General features: G+C 39.5%; 1 protein-coding gene across 6 annotated transcripts in view; it reads right to left on the bottom strand.

Moving 5' to 3' along the window:
• The window catches only part of NELL1 (neural EGFL like 1), a 277,675-nt gene that overhangs the window by 86,263 nt on the left and 167,598 nt on the right, over positions 1-23,814 (bottom strand). For 3 of the 6 annotated variants that reach the window (XM_051777275.1, XM_051777277.1, XM_051777274.1), the window contains exon 14: positions 21,955-22,077. The exons of the other annotated variants lie outside the window; for them this stretch is intronic. In XM_051777275.1, coding sequence (XP_051633235.1) covers positions 21,955-22,077 — 123 coding nt within the window. The remainder of the gene's footprint in view (positions 1-21,954; positions 22,078-23,814) is intronic. 6 annotated transcript variants of the gene reach the window in all.

Below are 23,814 nucleotides of genomic sequence, written 5' to 3'. Positions count from 1 at the left end.
GGCCTATTGAGTGCAAAGTTTCTTTTCTACAGCATCATCTGTTGGCAGAGATTGCTTTTTAAGATTACTGTCATGCTGCTGATAGACAACAGAAGTCTACTATTCTTTTTTAATTCCATATAGAATTTACCACCAACAAAAAAGTGCTGCAGTCTATCAAAAATCAATCTTTCCAATTCACGTGTATCAGAACACAGCAATACCTAAGTAAATTTCAAGGCAAAAATCTGTTCATAGGGAAATTTAATAAATTTCCTATTATTTGGATTTTACAATCTCCAATAAACACAGCTACTAACACGTAAAATCATGATGACTGATGACTAAGCAAAATAGGTATTGCAAAAACAGGAGAGAAAAGGGGTAGTTCAACTTGAAAGTTCCAGATGAGGAAAAGGGTGAGGTACTCAACAACTTTTTTGCTTCAGAGAGTCAACCTCTCTTCCCTCACCACTAAAGAGGATGGACAGCAGGATGGGGACTGGGGGAGCAAAGTCCCTCCTATATAAGAGAAGATCCCGTTTGTGACCACCAGAGAAACCTGAATGTACATAAGTCTATGGGACCCAAGGAAATGCACCCAAGTCCTGAGGGATTTAGGGCTGATGTAGTTACCAAGCCACTCCACACAATATTTGGAAAGTCATGGCTGTCGGGTAAGGTCCCAGGTGACTGGAGAAGGGGAAGCATCGTACCCATCCTTTAGAAGGGTAGAAAGGAGGACCCTGGGAACTACCAACCTTTCAGCCTCCCCTCTGTGCTGGGAAGGCCATGGAACAGATCCTCCCAGAAGCTGTGCTGAGGCACAGGGAGGACAGGGAGGTGATTTGGGACAGCCAGCACAGCTTCACCAAGGGTGAGTCCTGCCTGACCAACCCAGTGGCCTTTTATGGTGGAGTGACTGGGTCAGTGGACAAGGGAAGGGTTACAGATGTATTTATCTGGACTTCTGTAAAGCCTTTGACATGGTCCCCTATAACACCCCTAAACTCTCTAAATTGCAGAGAGATGGATTTGATGGGTGGACTGTTAGATGGATAAGGAATTGGTTAGATGGGCACATCCAGAGGGTCGTGGTCAACAGCTCAGAGTCCTGATGGGACATCAGTGACAAGTGGTGCCCTCAGGGGTCCATATTGTGACCAGTGTTATTTAATATCTTCATTAATGACACAGATGAAGGGATCAAGTGCACCCTCAGTAACTTTGCAGATGACACCAAGCTGAGGTGACACACCTGAAGGATGGGATGACATCCAGAGGGCCAGGATGCCATTCCAGAGCAGTGGCCCATGGGAATATCATGAGGTTTAACAAGAACAAGTGCAAGGTGCTGCACCTGAGTTGGGGCAACCCCTGGTATTGATACAGGGGGATGAACAGGTCGAGAGCAGCCCTGGGGAGAAGGACTTGGGGGTGCTGGTGGGTGAGAGGCTGGACATGACCAGCAATGTGTGATTGCAGTCCAGAAACCATGCCCTGGGCTGCACCAAAAGCAGTGTGGGCAGCAGGGCAAGGGAGGGGATTCTGCCCCTCTGCTCTGGTGAGACCCCACCTGCAGAGCTGCCTCCAGCTCTGGGGTCCCCAGCACAGGAAGGACATGGACCTGTTGGAGCAAGTCCAGAGGAGGCCACCAAGTTTGAGAGGGATGGAGCACCTCTGCTATGAGGAAAGGCTGGGAGAGTTGGGATTGTTCAGCCTGGAAAAGAGTAGGCTTAGGGGTGACCTGGTTGTGGCCTTCCAGTACCTGAAAGGAGTCCACAAGAAAGATGGAAAGAGACTTTTTACAAGAGGATTGAGTGACAAGACAAAGAGGAATGGATTCAAACTAAAAGCAGTCAGGTTTAGATTAGATATTAGAAGGAAGTTCTTTGCTGTGAGGGTGGTGAGGGCCTGGCACAGGCTGCCCAGAGCAGCTGTGGATGTCCCATCCCTGGAGGTGTTCAAGGCCAGGCTGGATGGAACTCTGAGCAGCCTGGTCTAGTGGAAGGTGTCACTGTCCACAGCAGGAGGTTGCAAAAAGATGATCTTTTAAGGTCTCTTTCAACCCCAAACCATTCTATTATTCTATGAACAGACTGAGCAGTACTTCTAATCAAGAGGAAAAAAACTAACACAAAAACCAACACAAAACCCAAGGAAATATAAATTTAATACATTTCTGCACTACAACTCTGGCTACTAAATCTATCTTTACATTGATTGTAGTTATTAACTCACTAACAACATCTTCAGATGTTTTGTCTGCACCTGACTTGCTGATATGAAAAAGAGAGCAGTAAACATGTCCAAGACTCAGATGCTACAAATGGGAATCATTTCTCCAGCATTAAGATACCAGAAAGCTTTGAATTATGGACATCATTGAGGACAAAGTTTTAACCTTGCTGTAACCCATTTAACTCACTGTAGGATACAATGATTGAGTTTTAAAAAAAGAAACATCTGTTGTACTACAGTGGGTGGTGCTGTCACAACCCTTCGTAAGTTTTTTTACTAATTTTTGTACATGATACATAATTTTCTTATGTAACACAAGCAATAATAATTTATTCCCCATTTCCAGTTGGTTACAATACACAACAATACATTACAATACACAACATACAGACTTACTCCACACTGGTAAAGATGACAAGAATGAATCTAAAACAAAGCTCAGATCCATGAAGGTGCTTTCAGCAATTGCAAGCCTCTTGTTAAAAAACCTTCTCTAGCTCCAATTTCTGTGATCCCCAAGACCTTATTCTTTAGGTGATTGCTGCAACAGGAGGATGTAGAAGCCACTGCACTCTATAAACATCTAACCACCATAAATTCAGTTGAGTTTCTGACCTTTCTTCTCCACAAGCACCCAGACTGTTATTTGCTGCAGGTTTTATATTCAACTGCAATTTAAACCAAGACATGAACAGGAACACGGGAAGCAATCAGGTCCTAAAGTTACAGTTTATGTCATTCTCACTAAAATTCGGGGTTTATAAATCTTGGCTCCACTTATTTTTCAACAGTCATCTACAAAGCAATTCCTGCACTTCCAAACAACCACCTTTGGTTTCCGTGTGCCTGCCCTGCTCTCCAGAGATGCACAGGCTGCCCAAGCCTACACCAAACCCATAGACAGACCCTGAACAGAACAGAACTACCCATTTACTGCCAGGAGGATCTTATTGTTGTTTTCTGGCATTTACTCTCTTCCTATATGTTCCTATAAATAGGGAAACACGTGGGCTTTTAATCCAACACAAATTTTATCAGCATATACCTCCATTAAACTACTCTTAGGTACTTGGAACTAAGAATGGCATTTCATGACTCCAGGGAGAGGGACATAATGAAAATAATAGTGGAGAGACTTCAGCAGCAGCACAGAGATCTCTAAAATACACCTGGGTGTTGGGGATTTTCAGTTTCCCCCAGTAGTGCATGGCTCTTTTCCACGTGTTTCCCACAACTGAAGAAAGCCCCTCACAAAGCACAGGCACATCAGCCATTCCTCATTACCTCCTTACAGCTTGCATTTGCTTTCCTCCTCTACGCTTCAGCTTCCTACCCAACTCCCCAAGGTGTATTAATGCAGCTAAAATGCTCACATCCCACCTCATGCTCTGTTTCTGCATCTTTTTTTTCTGAATGGAAGATGTATTAGTACCTTCATTCAACTTAAAATCCTCACCTGTACTAAACGAAGACCTTCTATCACTTGAAGGTCAGAAACAAAAAAAAAGAACCAGCTGAACTTCATTTATGCAAGGATTTACTGTATTTGTGCTATTTGTGCCATTTTCACCCAGACTCCAAGGAGGAATAAATACAATCTCTCACAACATAAAACAAAAGCATCACTTGAGAGGGAAAATCTGCTGAGATACAAAACAAACCACAGGGAGATCTATCCCAGCAGTCTGAGCGCTGCTGATGAGTGAGTAGAGCTGCCAAAACAGAGAGAACTGCTGAAATGGTCTGCATCTATCACCACCATCAGCTACGCTGGAGTGGTGGATCACTCTCTTTCAGGAGAGATTAAAATGTAAGAAGGAATGCTGAGGCAGATCACTTAAGTTCATACTGTAGTGTGTGTCATCTTTATTACTGTATTTTCTTATCAAGAGTAATTAGGGTAGCTTTAACAGCACTTTCATCACCGTAAATGTGCATTTCCCTATATTTTCCATCCCTTTCACTTTTAATTTGTGCGCTTTATATCGTCTGCTTTATCTCACAAGGCATCTTAGTAACACTCCTAAACCTGAAACCAGGCAGTGAAAATCTAGCAAATGAATTATTTCATCTACTGCTGAGATATAGGTCCCTGCAGCTCATCAATGCTGAATAGCAACTGGAATTTCCCCAGGACACTCAGGGACCACATTTGTATGATTCTGAACGTTCTCCACACTGGATCTTCAATGTTTATGTTTGACATCAAAGATGGGACAATCAAGAGCACAGAGTGACCCCATGACAACTCAAAATTAGGATGAATTGCTACATATTGGATCACATAGATATTGGCTGGAGCTGTGCCAAGAAGCCCAGCTCTGTACACTATTGAAATTCATTTCAATTCTTACAGGTCAGATGTTTAAGTTCACCTTTACTCCAGCTTCCTCAGCTTTTAACACTGGTTTTTTTGTGGGCTTTTTTTTTTAATATGGCATCATGTAGACAATGTAGTTATTTCTTGCTCTTGGCCTTCCCAGACTGTAAGACTTAGAAGCTTTGCTACTCACATTCATACATTTTAATTAAAAGAAAAAGTGTAAAATACTAGACTTCCAGACATAATTAAACCTAATACACTGTTCCAGATCAGAAACTCTAATTAAGTTTCACTATCTCCTATTGCTAATAATCACCCAGTCAGCAAATACCACCAAGGAATTCTTCACCCCTCTTGCCTTTCTGCCCCTAAGGCATTGCTGCCCCAGTACTTAATTGGAAATTAAACATTTTCTCACTGTACAAGCTAGCCACACTTCTATTCCTATTTAGAGTTCACAATCAGAGATGCTTCTAATGTTGGAAAAGAAATAATCAGCACAAGAGAAAAATATATTTCTCGAACGTGTAAAACAGACATTCTGCAACCAACTTGTTGCAGCGAATATAAGTTTCCAACCAGATTATTCACAAGTTTCTTGCTTGGAAAGAGGGTGATGAGCCAAAGATAAAGATGCATGAGAAAGACAAAGGTTCATGAAGACTGGAAGACAAAGACACTAGCAGTAAAACAGATTGCAAAAATAAAGTAATCCATATACCCCAGTAGTCCTTGGCCCAGTAACACAGCCTAGAAAAAATAATAATAAAAATAAGTGACCATCTTTCACAAGTTTGTTCCTGGTCATTGAAGACTGGCCTCCTGGAGTTTACAGTCTGCCCACTGCCAAGGGAACAGTGGTTTTCCTGCTTCCTGTCAGTGTTACACCATATATGAACTGAGTTGAGGACTTCTGCCTTTAGGACTAGGTTTCAATATAAATTCTAGAAATCAATTTAGATTTCATTCACACTAAATCAACCAGCAAAGAAAAAAACCATTTTAAAATAATTGCCTGCGTAGTCTGTGGTGGTATGCTGAATTTAAAATGGGAAGTATTTGTCCTGACAAATTCTAATCTAAAATACACTAAAGGGACATTTCTTCCTAACAGTTTAGTATTTAACTATTCATTTAATGTCACACCATGTATTTTTCAAAAATCAATAAACCAAATGCATTCAGGTATCTTACACTCAAGAAGTTAAAAAGCCTGGCTAACCCCCAGCATAGGATGACAGCAAAAGAAATGCCGTCCTAGTGGCAAAGTAACATTTTATGTTGTCAGCTGGGAGATTTGGGAGAAAAAGTGAGCTTAATATACTTCTTTAAAAAAAAATGCACTGAAACAGTTAATGCACTTCGTTCTGTGGCAGAGCAAACCCAAAGCTTTCGCTGTACAACTCAGCTGGCTGTTCTGTGAACCAATATAAAGGACACCCCCAGGACAGTCCACAGGTCCTGCCCTTTCAGCAGCAGCTCGCGGGCAACAATGGCAGCAATTTGGAAGTCAAAAAGAAATGAAAGAAAAAAGAAGAAAAAAAAAATCACTCAAAGACAATCCAAAATAACTCCAAGGGCTAGAGCCTGTCCATCGGCTGTGTCATTAAAATCAGAAAGGAAAATATGAGATGAGAAGGGAAACAGACAATTGAGTTATGTTGCTTCCTTGAATTACCCTCTCTTGTGCTTCTCCCCAGCCCACATGGCGCAGAGATGGCTGCAGGCAGTGACAGGCATTAGGAACAGACTTGTTTCCTTGCCCTTATTAACTGGTGTTCTAAGACACTGACAGTAATGTGTACAAAATATAGTCTCCATTCATTCTGTGTACAGAAGCATTGAACAATCGTGCAGGTTGAGGCTCCCGCAGGGGAGAGGACACGATTTTGACCTGACCGATCTGATCGACTCACTGAGCGCGGATGAGATTTGAGCCTGTCTGAACCTGCTCGATTCTCTCTCCCCCTGTTTATTTATCAACTCAATATTGATCCCATTAAATGAAGGCATATGGGGACCAAGCAGCTCAGCAGTCCACCATGGCAGTGCAGAACTCACACAACCTGGGCAGGAAGGGATCACATGGAAAAAACGGATGAACACAAAACCAGCCCATCCATACAGGCACATTCACGAGCCAGGTAGGTTTGGTATCACCCTCATCTGATCACTGCAACCACACAGAGTTGGACTCAATGCTCTTAAGGATGTTTTCCAACCTATATGATACCATGATTCCACAAACACCACCACAAAAGCTGGTGTTAGCTTCAGAAAATGTGTCCTAACCCAGAAATTCCATAGAATATGTTATCAATATATCATATCTATACAAGCATAGCAAATGCCTCAGTGGAAAAAAAAAAAGGAACATTAATAAACACTTCTTTCAGCATTGCTTAAATGCACAACTACATAATGAGATTAATAAATATGATCCACAACTGCTGAGGATCAGATCTGAACCTTCTAAATGTCTGCACTGACTTTGGGCTTGAAAAACAAAAATCACATTATGCTTTATGTTGGTTCAAACTTAAAGCATCTATTTGTCTTCTCATCATTTTATACCCAGTATTCATTTCCCTGCATCCTTGAAATTAGGCAATAAAAAGAAAAGAGATTTCATGTCAGCTAGTCGACATCACAAGTGAAATGCAAATAACCCTGCTAGCAGAAGATATTTTTATTTGATCTATCACCAATATAATTATCATAAATTCAAGAGAAAGTCTCACCTGACTTACTGGAAAAGACTTCAAATTATTATGGTTTAATGAGAAATACCTAACATGACTGAATAAAGTTGATTATTTAACTGGGGACTTTCATGAAAAGGCGGGTAGGCTGGGTTCAACAATAACTCTGGCAATTATACTGGCATCTTAATTTCATAAAAAAAATAATGGAAACATGACAGGAAGTATTATATTGACTGCAGGTTAATAAATGCACACTAAAAATGGACCTTCAGATATACTTGGAGTAGCACAGAGCAAGGAGTAAGATTTAACACTGGAGGCAGCAAAGCTTTTTTTTTTTTTTCCTTTACTTGGAGCATAGTGAGGCACTGGAACAGGTTGCCCAGAGCAGCTGTGGATGCCCCACGCCTGGAAGTATTTAAGGCCAGGTTGGACAAGGCTTGGAGCAACCTGGTCTAGTGGAAGGTGCTCCTGCCCATTGCAGGGGTTAGGAACAGATGATCTTTAAAGTCCCTTCCAACCCAAACCACTCTATGATTCTCCCTTTGGTGAGTGTAAGTGGAATTCAAATATCATTGCATGAAAGTTTCTACTTTCCTCCTTTCTAGTAAGATTGTGTACTTTTATGACATTTCCACATCTGCAGCCATTTATCACTCCACACACTAGAAAAGGCATATTAAAGCCTCTGAATGTGTGTTCAACAGTCCTCATGAACAAATGCCACCATCCACGTAAATGTGAATAATTGCCTGCATAGGCACCAACTTCAGCAACCTCCATACTGCATGTTTTATAAATCAGGGTGTTTCCAACTATAGGGTTAAAACAATTTCCCTTAAATAAGAAGTATTTTCATGCTCACACAGCAGAGTCAGTCTGTAGATGACAGAAGTGCTTAAGTGAGTCAGCTAAGTGGAGATACATGGTGCTTTTGCTGTATGTTGAAGCTGCCAATACAAGACACACAAATGCAACCCACGACACGTCAGAGTGATCAGTCCTGCAGAGCATTTCAGCACGGCAGTGTGCTCCAAAGGAACAGTGGGAAGTGTCAGAGGAGTGCATGTATTCTTTTGATGGCATCAACAAAATTTTAATGAAGATGCTTTTTCTCACCACACCTGAAAAACTTCATGAGAAGTAACAGCTTAAGTTCTTGTAGCAGTTTGATGTATTATTTGCCAAATGTAATTTTCGAGGCAAGAACAGACTATCTGCCCTCACGTATTACCTCATTAACATGTACCTAGCACGGCTGTCTGGAGCAGATGGGGACCTTACTGGACCTGTCTGGTATGACAGTTTACAAGGTTTATCAGGGTCATGGCATCAGAAAGAACATTACGGTTTGACTAACAATAAAATAACTGTATCCAGATGAAAATGCCAGGTTTGCTAATGTTAAGCTTAGTCACATTCTACAGTGCAGTTTATTTGTGCTGAAAGCCAGTATATTTCTCACCAACTGCTAGAACACAGCAACATAAAAGACTTTGAAGCATATAGAAAAAAACACAGTTCAGAGATTAGAAACACATCATAGAAGTATCTGAAATTGTATTTCAAGATATATATCATATTTCTGTTTAATGTGCAATCTTCAGTTTCAAGTACTAGGCACAAAGAAACACTGCTTACAAATTTCTAACATCTACTTTTATCAGTCACAGTTAATTACAATTGTTTTCATGCAATAAATCTCATGCATTAGGTATAACTTACCATGTCACTAGGTGTAACTCTCCCCAGTAGACAACCACACCAACAGGAACAGTAAGAGAAGTAACACATAAAGGAAAAAAACAGACAGAAAAATTCTAAAAAAGGACCTGCATACCTCAAATGCCATGTGGACAGAATTATGTACCTACATCTAAAAATGCTATTCTTCAGTCTACCTGTCGAGGTTTAGGAATGGTATTCCCCAATTTAGTGTTCCCACTGAAAGACTCGAAACCACACACTGCTCACTCACTCCCCTGTCCTCGGCTCCTCCTCCCCAGCAGCAGCATGGAAAGGAGAATTTGAGGCACATAAGGTGAAGATCACAGGTTGAGTTAAGAATAATTTACTGGAAACAGTAATGGGACAAGAAAACACACAGTAACAGCAACAATATTAATAAGTGAGCGTGTAAGAGATGAATGCTTCACATGCGAGTGTTCACCCCTGTGGAAAGCCCTGAAAAAAACCTGACTGTGCCATCCTGCTACCTGGAAGGGATATTTTTCCATGTCCCCTGGAAATGTAGAATAGCCTCCAGGTCCTGGCCATGCCCCCTCCTGGCTACTGTAAAAATTAACCCTGTCCTGGCCAGAACCAGGACACTTCTTTGGCTCAGTTCTCCAGCTGACCCACCAAGCCTGTGAGAAGTGCCAGGCACTGGAGTTTCGCCAGTTACCTTGAGACATGGATAAATTTTTGGCAAAGAACAAGGTGTTGTCATCTGGAGTAAGTGGAAAACAAGGTGCCTTAGACTGTGTAGACTTCCAGTCCCACTGGCCTCGTGCCCAGGTGCCCTGAGAGCGCATCAGGGAGTCTCACAAAAGCACTGGCTTCCAGGAAGAGCCCCCAGTCTAAAGCCACACAGGTCCATGCAAATCAAGGTGAAGGGGATATGCCATCCTCAATTATCAGCTGCTGAAGCACCTGTCCAGGAATGTGGAAGCGCAAGGGTTAACTTGCCCTCACTCTAAAAAAAAGAAAAAATGAAACCCAGAGCTCCATTTCTTTCTGAAGAAAAGCACTGTGGCAAGGGAAGCCGAAGAGGTTTCCCATCCTTTTCTCTTCCATTCCACAAGTGAACTTGTGGAAAACATGGGAGCAGAAAAGCAAGTGCAAGGATGCCTAATTCTGTGGGTTAGTGGTTACAGCAAGTGGCCGTAAGTTGGGAAGTATATTGTCTGTTCTCTACTCCAGCTGTGTGCAGGCACTTATTTAATTGGATGAACATTTAATGCAATGGGTGGAAATATTCAGTGGGTAAAACCTGAGCTATTTCTGAATTCCAATGCTTTTACACAGTAGAAGTATAAATAAATAACGGAGCACTGAAAATCACTTGGTAATAACCATTGGCAATTACTTATAGATTCCCACTCATTTTGGCTTCAACTATTTCTCTGTGATGTCACTGAAAATTAGTTTCTAAATCTTCTTCCAAGTGCACTCTATTTCGCGAGGATTCAAAGATGGGTGGATTTGGCTACTCAGTTCTCCTTTCTTCAGAAATGATGAATTCAACCTCCCCTTGATACCCCAGCAGAAGATAAATGCTTGCTGCCTGTTCATATCTGTATGATATAAACACAGCAAAGCATATTCGGCCTGAAACTAAAAAACCAAGTGCCTAATTATTTAAGTAGACTCATTGGAGTCAATCACTTCTTTTGGTTAGACACGTACCTTGCTCAGTCAGGTGTAAAATTAGCACATTGAGAATTTTCTCACTTGCCTCTCTGTGAAGGCTAAGGGAATACTGTGCTGTGCATGCAGGACTGATTGGATTACCTCCATCTTTTATTGGGAAATAACGTGTGTCATGGCAATACCAGATGACTATTGTTTCCTTTGTTCTGTTCAGAGGGAGGAAATAATAGGTGTCAAGAAAGCAGTACAACCATGTGTCTTGGTAATAAAAGTGGCATATTAATGAGCATCAGTAAACCATTACAATTAATGCACGGGAATGGATATTACCTACTTGAACTCTGCAAGTGTTCTAGCAGCTCCACACCCAGATGCCATTTTTTTCCATCCCAGAGTTTTCCACTGGCAGCAGCTCCTTTGCAAAGCCACTAGACACTGTGAAATCATATGCTCAAGGGAAGGGGTGGAGACATTTTAACAGTACAATAGTGGCTGTTGAGAACAGTTATCCAGCCTGTTTATCAGTGGCAGCAAACACATCCCATAATCTATGGGAGGCATATACATATACCCTTTAGGTTCCAACATAACTAACAGACTGCAGAGGAAGACAGGTAAGATGGACATGCACAAAGGTATGGATGTGCATTGCTTTCACTTTTTTAAAAAACAAAAGGCACACTTGTGAATTTTACATAATTTTAAAATTTCAGTCCCTTCTTGATGTGCCTTTGTAGCATCTAGCTTTCAAATAAATAGTCAGTTTTGAAGTTCAGCTTCAAAAATCCACCCTGACAATTCCCCTCTTTACACTCACAAGCAAAAAAAAAAAATAAAAAAATAAGAAAAGTGAGGGAAAACTGCAAGCACTATCAAGGTGACACACTAAGTTGTTTGAGTATTTATTGACAGAATAACAACACAGGTGAAACAGCTCTGGCCCTTCAGGAATACCTAAATAAAAACTCTTCGGTTTTATGACATACAAATTGTTCATTTTTACTCTTGGATGACTGAATTTTAAATTACGTTGAAAAGAGGGACACCTTCAATTCCCACCTCTACTTGGTTTACTTTAACTTCTAATTCCCTCTGCACATAATGTGTTCTGAGCTATTTTAATTCACATTCTTCTTGTAGTTCGTGTACTGAATTCACCTAATAATTCATTTTGATGATACAATCTTCAAAGCATCATTTGGGGTTTTTTTTTTAGTAGGTTCCAGAATACATTCTTTTTCACTTCAACATTTCTTTCAGGTACCATTCTCAGTATAGTGTTTAAGCTTGCAATTAGTCTTGTACTTAGCATATGCTCACTTAGCATAGACACAGTTATTATTTTTATCGTTGAACACTTTAGGTAAGAACTCTAGACACACACAGGGGTGCCTCAACTTTCCAGCACACTGCAGAGACTAAAACACCAGCACCACTGTGAAACAGTTGAACTGGAGAATCTTTCCAGATAAAAAGATGCAAATTGTCCCATCAAACATCCTGCATGGCTTCCAGATTTGCCATTCCCAGTGTTCAAAAAATAAATGCAACCTCCAAAACTAGTAAGCCAACCAATGTGACTCATGCAAACAAAGTGAGCCATACCTACATACAGGGCAATGCAAGCTTTATTGCTAGAAAATGCCATTTTCAGTACTGTGGTCAAGTAAACCATTTGTAATAAGTTTTTCCTGTGATGAGTATCTACCAGAAGCTGCACTGTAGAAAAAAAATCATCTATTTCTCAAAATAAGTATTGGTTGTTTTTTGGGGTTTGTTTTACTCTCCCCTTTCCAAGGGTCCCCACTTTGGCACAGAGATTTGAAGGATACGCCTTTTGCCACATTTGAGAAAAACCACAGTTGGTAAATGTTTAATCACACCCTCTTAATACTCTTACAGCATTCACCATGTTTCACAGTGCTGCATGAGCCAGGGGAGGACAAAGGAAGAGGAAGGATGCAACTGGGGAACAGAGGGAATGGTAAGGCAGTAAGGACCATGGGAGCTGCAGAGAGGAAAGTCAAACAGTCCCCTTACACCCACCTGGGAACCTGGAACTGAACCTCTTTTGCCCACATCCCCCCTCCAACAGCAAGACCACAAAGACTATATTGTACTCCTAAAGTCATGATAAAACAGAAGGATGAGAGAGCAACAGGCCTGAGAACCTGGGCAGCTGCTTGAACAACTAAACCACTGCAGCTGGAGAGTTGGAAAGCTGATGTAAAGGCAGCTAAAGTATGTCTTCACTCCACTGCAAGCATTTGATGAAAAAATATATATTGTTTTCTGAAGGACCTGGTAACATCCTAAATTCAGAACAGATACTGGGACAGTAGCTAACAATAATAGGGTCACACAGTGAAAAACAAAAATAATAAACACAGAAAACCTTATTTCAGGACTTCATCTCCTTCACTGATTTATGTGTCTACACTGTGCACTGAATAAGGGAGAGGTACCAAAAACCCCACAGCACCTGTGGTTTTACCAGTAAGGACTTAAGACTGAATAGGTAACCTAATTTTTACATATCCCCAAATGCTTTATTTTGGACTCTTTTTGTTTGATTCTTCAGGTATGTTTAAAATATTTTTGACAGTTCCTGTGGAGAAATCACAGCCCAATGGTTTAAGAACAGACCTATCAGACTGGGAACAGAGTCTGAATCCTGGATCAGGATGTCACATTTGACAAATCACTTAATGGTTTTACCTTGGTGTGCTGTAGTGGGGGAAATCAGTAGGAAGAGGAGGCTGAGAGCAGTTTTCTGGTTGGTGTCTATTCCATTACTATTGCAAAGAACAGCCCCTTTGCACAAATACAACATACATATATAAATGGCTAATATTATCCTTACCCAAAAAGGATTGCTCTAATAGTAATTCCAGCCCAAAGAACACAAAAATAAATCAAGTAGGTTATTCCAGAGGGCCTATTAGCCCAGTATCCTCTCTCCAAATACAGCCCATAATGAACATCAAGGGTAAGAACAGGGCAAGGATCTGGTGACTAAAGATTACCCATCACCTTTCTCAAACCAAATATTGTGCACTCATTAGTTAGGCTGTTCTTCTGACATACAACAGCTTTTTCACTCTGCCTGGCATCCTCACCACCCTGTGACCAAGGGCTCTCCAATTACTTATGTGCTGTGTGAAAAGCTACTTCCTTCTGCACTGGGGTGACAGCACAGCGTTACCAGAAACTGCTGCCAAAACCAATAACTGCAAGGCCCTTATTTTACATTTCGGCAAGATACTTATATTCAGGTTTCAATACTGTTTGGTTACATTCTACAGGGAATAGAAACAATTTCATGGTTTTTGGCATCTTCTTGCCTTTTGATGTACTCATTCCATATACATGAATCCTAAAATGGTTGCACACTGTAAATGACTTCACAAGAGAGAGAACTCTGTGCTGCTATTGCTCTTATGCTCCTGTGGCTGCTCTGAGCCAATCCCACACTGCAATCAGCTTTGTGCAATGATATATTTCAAGATGCTCTTAATGAACTGACTTCTTCCACCTACCATCAAAAAATAAGTACTTTGCACCCAATAATTGCATGTCGAGCTCCCAGGGCAGGCCAGGAGAGTCACAGTTCTAAACAGCCAGGGTTTCACACATCATAAGGATCACAGGTTCAGGGCAGTCAGTACTGCAGACCAAACCACTGACCATAATGTCTATTGTCCCACTGTCAAAAAAGCAGCAGAACATAGTGAATGAGTTCTTTCAATGAAGGATGTGTTTGAGGGCTAATGACTGACAATTTTTGTTCAAATTTTAGATTTCAATACTACAGGAAGAAAGAAAAAAAAAAATACTAGCTTGTAGAACACAAATGAACCATTCTAATAGTATTACAAAGCTGCTTCTTGACTTCAGGAAGCCCTGAACTGACTCCTCAATGCTCAGCAAAAGAGACCTGGGAGGTGATACACCTGCTGCAAACAGGAGCTATTAAGATGATCTCAAACACATTGTAGAAAATAAGTAAAATGTATGGAGCAGACATTAATTATAAAGTAAAATCTTCACATTTGTTGCTTTTATTAACTGCTCTCTTAAAAGAGAAAGAAATAACTATTGAAATAGTCTCATGCTTCCACACAACCCAGTTTTACTGCCCAGGAGACTGTGGGGAATATATCTGTTAACTTGTCACCAACTGGAAATTCTTTTGTAGATGCTGCAGAGGACTGTGACCTTACAGTGAACTGCTGACTCGAAATCAAGGAATGTAAAACAAAGTAATAGGAGACAATAAGCAAGTGAGCCACCTCAGAATCTGAACCGAGGAGCTCTCCTAAACACTCATGAGTAGGTCTGCTGAGCCCTTTGCACCTACTCATACAGGTAGAAAGACCTGTCAGATTAAGTCTCAAAATACTTCAGGTAACTACAGCTCTTCTTTCCTTTTATACAGGTACAACAGTTCTCTGGACTGGACTGCTCCTCTAGCAAGCACAAATCACTGCTACACTCCTTTCAAATTAGTTATAAATCTAGAGCACTGAGAAAATCTGTGACAGCACAGAGATCAGGATCTGGATTCTGACAAGTTACATTAATCATGGGTTTTAAATGAGCTATTTCCATAACTGATGGGCATTCTAAATCATCTTGAACAATCTCACACGCAGAACAGGATCCAATCCCCAGGAAACACTGTGCCCTTAAAGAGGCTGTAAAATTGGACAGCACAGTGGTGGATATGTAGAGCTTAGCTCTTAATGCAGTGCAGTGGGTTGACAGACACCCACCAAATCCTCCCAATCGCTCCCCTCCACAAATGGACAGGGGACAGAAAATATAATGAAGTGTTCACGGGTTGAGATAACGACAGGGAGACATCACTCACCAAGTACCATCAGGGAAAAACACAGGCTCAACTTGGGGATATTAACTGAATTTATTACTAACAAAATCAGAGTAGGATAATGAGAAATAAAATAAATCTTAATAAATCTTCTCCCAACGCCTCTCTCCTTCCCAGGCTTTTACATCTGCATTTCAACACCTCACACGACTAAATCTAAGTGATGATGTTTTAAGGGCAAGAAAAAATTATCATAAATCATCCTAATTTCATCAAAATCACTTTAAAGCATCACAGTCCAAAACCAACCCAAGAACAACATCAGAACTGAAATTTAAAATCTAGCAAATAATTCACAAAGTGAGTTTATATAACTCATAATCCAAACACAAACAGAGCACTTATAATGAACACACCACACTTGATAGTTATCTAATAATGAACAAAGATACAAAGATTCTTACATTAAAATTTCACATTTTCATTTTTATTAATACAATGGATTTAGGACTATAGAAAACTTAGTGGTTTCCATCAGTCTTGACTCTGTGTCCAGCAATACTAGTTTTAGAATGAAAAAAACCTACAAGAATTCTAATTGCACTGTTGTATAATTATATACTGGTTTAAAATTATTAAATCAGTTGTATCTGGAATGCCTCACACAAAAAGTGTGACTATCCAGTTTCTTACACTTGGCATGGTGTTTTCCACATGTGCCAAGTGACAGCAAAATGCAAGTGTATGCACTCACTTGCTTTTGCAGTGATTTATTCACTGTTCATTAGGTATAAAAAATCTACACAAAGCTCAGGACTGCAAAGAACGAAGATGAAAATCTCAGCATGATTCAAAACTCACATATTCTTTCATGAGACTGGTGAATATTGCACCAAAACAGCAATTAAAGCTGTGATAAGGCATATCAACCATTCAAAGCTTTATAGCTTCAAAAAAAAAAAAAATCGAAGGCTATAGGGAAAAGACATTTTTTTTTCCTTTCCATCTTGCCCTACATATTATTCATAACTCACTCCAATGCTTCATGAAGACTTTCAACTCCACCTCCAGACACACATACATGCAAAAAACATAAACCTAAGTGGCAGTTAGTTACCTTACAGTGATCTGATATGCTTTAATATCAAGATATCAGCACGTCTGTCTCCCATTGCTGACATTTAATCTACCTTAGCTTTGCTGATGTCAGTGTAAAAGGGACCCAAAAAAGCAGACAACTCAGCACAGAAATAACCAGAGAGACTGATTTTTTTTTTTTTTACTTCTTTAGCTCTTACTAAAAATAGTCTCGAGTATTTTTCACAGCAGGTGAAGTTTCATAATACAAAAACTTCTTTATCTTTACTCACCTATTTACTACACCATCACTATACTCCCCACACACTGGGAGATAACATAACTTCTTTTATGGGCACATCTTTCAGATTATTAAATATATTTCAGACTAAGAAATACTTTAAAAAATACCTGCTTGGAAACAAAGAAATCAGCAATGAAAGAGAGCTCTCAGACTGCCACAAAACCACACGTCCATCCAATTACAATTTATGATTAAAACAATGTAAAAGAAGCCAACTTACTGATTGACATGAAACAGAAGCAATTGTCAAGCCTGAGATATACTCTAGCTGTCAGTAAACATTCTAGGTGTATTATGAATAAAGACTCCATATGATTCCCCCCATTACCATATAAAAGAGTACCTTTTTGAAATCTGATTGCTTTTTATATAAGGTTCTGAATAAGTTATTCCTGAAGTGACCAGCAAGTCCATCAGTAACAATGACACTCCTAAACACACATTCCAAGGCAAAAATATATAGGGAACCACAGTACAATTAAGAAACTAAACTTCCAGATTACACCAGAAGAACTGAGCCACTTAAAAATAATGGTCCTTGTCTTTAAGACTCCACCATACACTGGATTGTAATCTCTTAAATACCTCCTGTGTAATGTTGCAAAGAATACAACAGGGAAAAAATAATCATAGTCTATATTCTGGCAGAAATAAACCATTATATAGCCTGAATATTAATCAGAATAAACACTATTTTGATTTTTATTTCTTGATACCTGGTGTTTCTCTGCCCAGGCATCAGTCATATTGCACACACTTGCTCTAAGGTTTATGACTGTAACTAAATCCACTTCATTTAATCATTCTAATAAATCTACACCTCAGTAGACACCACTGAGCTATTAATAGCACACTAAATATACCTGTTAGACAGATTATACATGTAAAATATAGAAGTACAGTGAAAACTATTTGCATTTGATTAAGTGCCAAACTTCTGTTCATTCTCCACAACAGAGGTACACGAGAAAAACATTAACAAACACACATTGTCTACATTTCCAAAGAATTGCTCCTGTTTACCATCTGAATACACTCAAGGCCACTTCTGTTTTTCTGATAGTCTACAAATGCAGCTGTGGGCAGAATTTATGTTTTAAAACAAACATTTGGAACAAAATACCAAGACTTAGGACAAGGCTTGCATACTACATCTAGGGCTCCTTGTACTAAAGAAAAGATCTAATTGCCACCAAACCTTGATGGCAACTTGCATGTTGCTCCTGACAAAATCTGGTGGGTGGAGGTTTGTTTGTTTTAAGGTATTTAATCCCAAATGTCATCAATCATTTTAGGAAACCTAATGATGTTTCAATACACCTTGTTTTTTTTCCCTTTGACTTCAGTCTGTGGCACAAGCTCTATGATAAACTCTGCTAAGCTGTAAGACTGTACATCCCACATCAAGTGTTCTCTGCCCTCCCTCTCACTAAGGCAGAGTAGACTGTGGGGCACGAAGTCTTTTGTGTTTTAAACAAATGGCACGTATGACTTCAACATGTCACTTCCCCAGCATGTGGGGCAAGTCTGCCAAGTGGAACTGGAACTAGAACTTATCAAGACAAAAAACAGAGCAAGACATTTTCCCTCTACGCGTTTTCCAGCCTCCCAGATTATCCCTGTCAAGATTACACACAAAAACACTGCAACAGTACACAGACCAAGATCCTCCACAGTCAAAACACAGAATTTATCTCTGTATTCCATATCCCTCGTTCTTCAGCTAGAGCCATGACAGTTGAGTTTTACTCATCTTGTAGGTGACAGAGTTTTACGCTCACACACACAGTCCTGTCCACAAGTGATGGGTTATTCATAAACATGGTTGTCCCAGGAAACTTCTTTCATCTAACCACTGCCACTAAACACTCATCTCCCACAAGGTCCATACTGACAGGCACACTTCAAAGTACCATGCTAAACCAGGTAGCCACTTGCCCACCATGACTTTTTTAAACCAGAACATTCTGTTGCTAAACCAATTTTTATCACCTTTCCCTTCTACTCTAAATGCAGCCTTTATGCTGCACTATTAAATCCTATCCTGAAATTTAGTGAAATTGCTCCGGTTGTCCTTATTCTACCCTCACCTATGGATTCTGTAAGTTCATTACAGAATTCAAGTAAAAGGGCATGGCATGTCTTCCACTACCCACCTACAACCTTTTCTGTGTCCTGAATCACTCTTACTTCTTTTGATTTTTTTTCAAAGTTTCATTCACAGAAAAGAGCAACTTAACAAACCTGTTAACACAATTCCTTATCCACAAAATTTTTTTGCTACTCAAAACACGTGACAGCCAGATTATACAGAAAAAAAATATTTGGTTTCCTCTTCAACAGTTGGGTTTTGATTTATTTCTAATTCCCCAGCAATCATAATATCCATGTCCATGTTATTTCTGTCCCTTTTATTTCTCCATACTTTTCAAGAAAATTGCAAACAGCACAAATTCCTGCCAGAGTAATCACATTATATTTACCAGTAGTTCACAATGCAGTTTGATTCAACTACACATTTTCTTTTCTAAAACACCAATAACAGCATTCTGTGGGTTTTTTTTTATAAATACTATCTCAGTGTTATTCACTAAAGCCAAAGAAGATCATTACTCTGATTTCACTTTTTTACAACATAGATTGTTGAAATAGACTGTAGAATCATGCACAAAGCCAGTCCTTTTCTCTCATCATAAAATCATCATTTTTCTCTTTATGGTTTGGCTGGACAATACTAATATGATTTCCTATTGTACTACAGAGATGTGTTATTCCAGTAGTGCTGGGAACAACTGATTTGTGCGTGCACACATCTATAACATGCAAACATTTATAAAGCACTTACAGATGTCTCAAGGAGAATAGAAACATTTATCTTATCTCCAGATGGTATATCACCTTGACTTATATCTATGTTTTTCCCAATCTATATTGCCTGAAGATAAAGCCCTAAAATACTACAAGCCAATATAAGCAGTTTATAGTTGTCCTGATGTGTTCACACCTCTTTCCTTATGCCAACCCCAGGAAACTGCTGTGACAGGTAACTGATAATGTACCACTGTTAAACTTGGTAAAAAAAAAGATGCAAAAGTAGTGCTTCTGGTATTACCATGGACAGAATGGGAACATTTCTTTAATTAGCATCAAAGCTTGTGAAAACTCCAAGTAACCACAGAACCACAGGCTGAGAAATTCAAACCAGTACTTTGCACTGTTTGTTTTATAATTTACTAAAATGCAGACAGTTCTAATACTACCTGGTTTGCAGTAATGACTACTCCACGCAGTGCTGGATTATTCTTATCCCTAGTGACTTTAATAATTATTAGACTGCAAACCCCTTCCTACAATCTCCAGTTTTCTTTCTAATTTATGCCTCTCAGTCAGAACATAAGAACAAAATTTCCTGTATTTTCATGTAAATCCACCTCAAAAAGGCAACTATAACTACATTTGCATGTGAAACTCAAGGCATACTAAAAATACATGCATATATACAATATGCAATATTTTTATATATAAAAATATTTATTGTAGAAACTCAGATTTCAACAGAACTTTGAGAGTAAAAACATTATTGCATTTCTCCAGTGAAATTTCATTGCTACAACATTGCTAAGTTAATAAATATGCAGTAGGAGTTCCATTTGGAGTTTTTTGCACACTAAACCAAATATCCAGGTACACAAATGAAGAAAACCAGTGTGAAAACATGGATTTTATTAATCTATCCAAATACCACTGTTTCAAATTATTGTTAATAATACTTATAAATAAATTTTAATATTAATAAATAATGTTAACAATAAATTAATTATTTAATAATATTAATGCCACAGTCAGGCTGTTTAGTACTCAGACTTCCCTGAAACTACACTTGTTTGTGCTGCAATTTACATTTACTGTAATCAAAGACTGAAAACATACTGCAATGAGTTTCTCCCTGGTATCAGCTGTTGACCTTCAGTACAGACAGACTGAGGTTTAACTTGCCCAACACATTCACAACATTTTTCTATTCCTTCCTAAATCCTTACAAACCCTTTTAGTTTTAAATAAAGGGATGCTCTTGCATGGGTGGAAAGTACCCAAAGGAAGTCCTATGAAAACCCAGCCTGATGGTACAGGCTAATTCAGCAGCTGACAAGCTGATCTTTGTGAAGGACTTTAGCTTGAAACAGGAATGGCATCAATCTTCCTTTAAGGAATTGCTTGGCCAATTTACTACAGTCTGAAAAATTAATATCCAGCCTCTTGTGCCCCAAACTGTACAGAACATTTTATCCAAAACGTTCCTCAGTTTCAATAGTTGTCACTTCAAAAATAAAATAAAACAAACCCCTAAAAGTTAGTTTTCTATTACTGTAATTCTGTTTAGAAAGTCAGAAAGTATGAAACCCCAGACAAGACAAAATATAGCTTTTTATGAGACAAGTGTAATTCATAAATGCATGAGTTACAACTCAACAGTACTTCAAGACACAGCTCTCACTAATCCAACTATTTAATATATTCCCTCCTTTGTCCTTATATGAGACATTTGCTTCTCTTTCTCTACTGAAAGAAAAACATAAAAACCACCCTAAATAAATGATCTACCACTTCAAAAAGAGCATGGCTAGCTATCAATACTTCTTGTTTACATAACTGAGAAATCTTCAAAAAACACATTTAAAGATTTATATGTAAAAAAAAAACGTGATTCTGATGCGAGTAGTCAAATAACAACCATATGATGTTAGCATAAAAGATAATTATCCTAACTTGAAATGCATGTCATTAAAATTTAAAAGCCAAAGGTGACAGCACATATCATCCACAGTTTATAAAACATGAACACCACTTAAAAGCTGAATTCTACTAGCTCAAATGACAGTATTCAGTGTAGTAAATAAAAAGTTCTCTTCCTCTACCACGCAAAAAATATTTCTTTCCTGCTAAGAAGTTACGCACAAACCAATTCCCATCATCTCCACGCATACTCCATTTGCCAGATGATAAGCCTTAAAGCAAATCATTGCAGAATCCAGCAATCATGAGTTCCCAGCATGTAGGTGACTGTCAGAAAACAGTAATAAAGCCTGACACGTTTATGGTGTCTCTCAAATAACAGACTTACCTCGGCAGATGGTCCCGTTCCCCACGTACCCAGGTTTGCAGGTGCAGCTATGTCCCCTGATAGTGTTAGTACAGATTGCATTCTCATCACAGTTGTGCTGGCCACTGCCACATTCATCATGCTCTACGTGGGGGGAGGGAAAAAAAAAAAGAAAAGAAACCAGTTTTTGAGATGCAGTGAGCTTTTCAGGGAGATGAGGTGGCATTTGAAAACCAAGTGGAATAACCAGGTTGCTGCAATGGCTGAACGCTGGGGGCTTGGTGTGGGAGTCAGCTATGGGCTTGCTCCAATTCTGAAACTCAACAACATGTGCATGGCAACAGTAGATTATTTAGGTTTAAAAACAGAAAGAAAAAAAAAAAAGGCATCTGTGAGGAAGCAAAGTATGGCTATGACAAAAAGCTATGAAGAGGATTATCAGAGAAAAATATCTGCTGTGAAGACTAACCTTTACATCACTGTCCACCACCTGCAGTAATAATCATAAATACAAGATAACTGAACACAAGAGGGGCCCTAATAGCCCACCCTGTAACTCCAGAGTTCAGTTGTCACAACTGCTTGCTCTAACACTTACTGAGCTCGCTCCTTCTCTAATAGCACATAGTAACATTCCACATTTTTAGAGCACCAATCACACCCTCGAGCCTCAAAGAGGCTCCCAGACAAATGGGCCATATTTTGCTTTCATCCAGCAACTCTAACTGCTGCCCTGAGACAAATTTGCCACAGCTCTGCACTTTACTCTCCTGCTACTTTCTGTTCTCCTAAAGCATCAGTTAGAGGTGATGAGGTACCTGACCCTGAAGTTTTTCTCTTCTTCCTGCAATTACGAGGAGCTTCCCTCATACAGTAGGATTGCAAAAAGAAAACCTCAATATTTGACACTTTTGTGCCAGTGGTTTTACAATTTTTGTTCAGTGGAATCAAAAGGATGCAACGAATTTTCTTAAAACCATACAGTGGGCAACAACCAGGACCTGGAACCCTTCTTGGTAGTCTTCATTTATGCAACTGCAATCATCAGGCTGATATCCATATGCTGAGAGGTAAAAGATATCTCTTCCTGGAATCAGGATTTGCTAAAGTGTATAAGGGGTGTAAAGATGCATAAGGGGGGTTCAAAGGACAATGGACTAAATTTAGCCTTCTACAGATCACAGAGAGGTAATGCCTCTAAAACACCAGCAAAACACTCACTTCTGCAGACTGAATGAAGCCCTTTGGAAGAGTCTCTCCACTGAGAACAGCAGCATCACAGGCTTTGACAGGCTGCAGTTCACCTCTGCAATGCTCTCGCTCTACCACAGTTACAGAACAATAGCCAGTTTCAAGATAACTCAAGACATTTGAATGATGAATCCTAAGGAACCCACTAAACCAAATACTTCTGGAACACTGTTGATAACTATTTGCAGTACATATATCCAACATGTTTTCTATTTTTCAAATACATTTGACAGCAAAATGATATGGATTGTGACTATTTTCTCTTAAATAGCATCAAAGCAATATATCACCCGCTCTCTCTCTCTCTGCTTTTAGCAAGGAATTCACACACACTCTCATATGTGCCTGGCTTCAGCTGATAAATTCAGGCTTGCATTTATACTTGTTAGTTTATGTTGGTCCCTAGCTCTGCTTGGTAATTCAACTTCAGCTTCTTGCCAATTTTCAGAGGCCTTACATATTCTAAACACTAGGGTTCTTCAAGGGCTGCCTGCTCTTCCCTTCATCTTTTAAGAAACTCTCCCACAGCCTGATTCTTTGCTGCTTCAGTCTCATGGTGCTCAGACTGCTGGGTCAGACACAAAAAGCATCAAGCTACTCTCCAAGGAAGTGCATTGAAGGCAGCAGAAG

This window comes from Manacus candei, unplaced genomic scaffold (genome assembly GCF_025592945.1).
Source record: "Manacus candei isolate 608988 ecotype Guabito, Panama unplaced genomic scaffold, ASM2559294v1 h1tg000009l, whole genome shotgun sequence".
NCBI classification, from domain to species: domain Eukaryota; kingdom Metazoa; phylum Chordata; class Aves; order Passeriformes; family Pipridae; genus Manacus; species Manacus candei.
The sequence above is the reverse complement of the archived record's forward strand: the minus strand, read 5'-3'. Positions and strand labels throughout refer to the sequence as shown.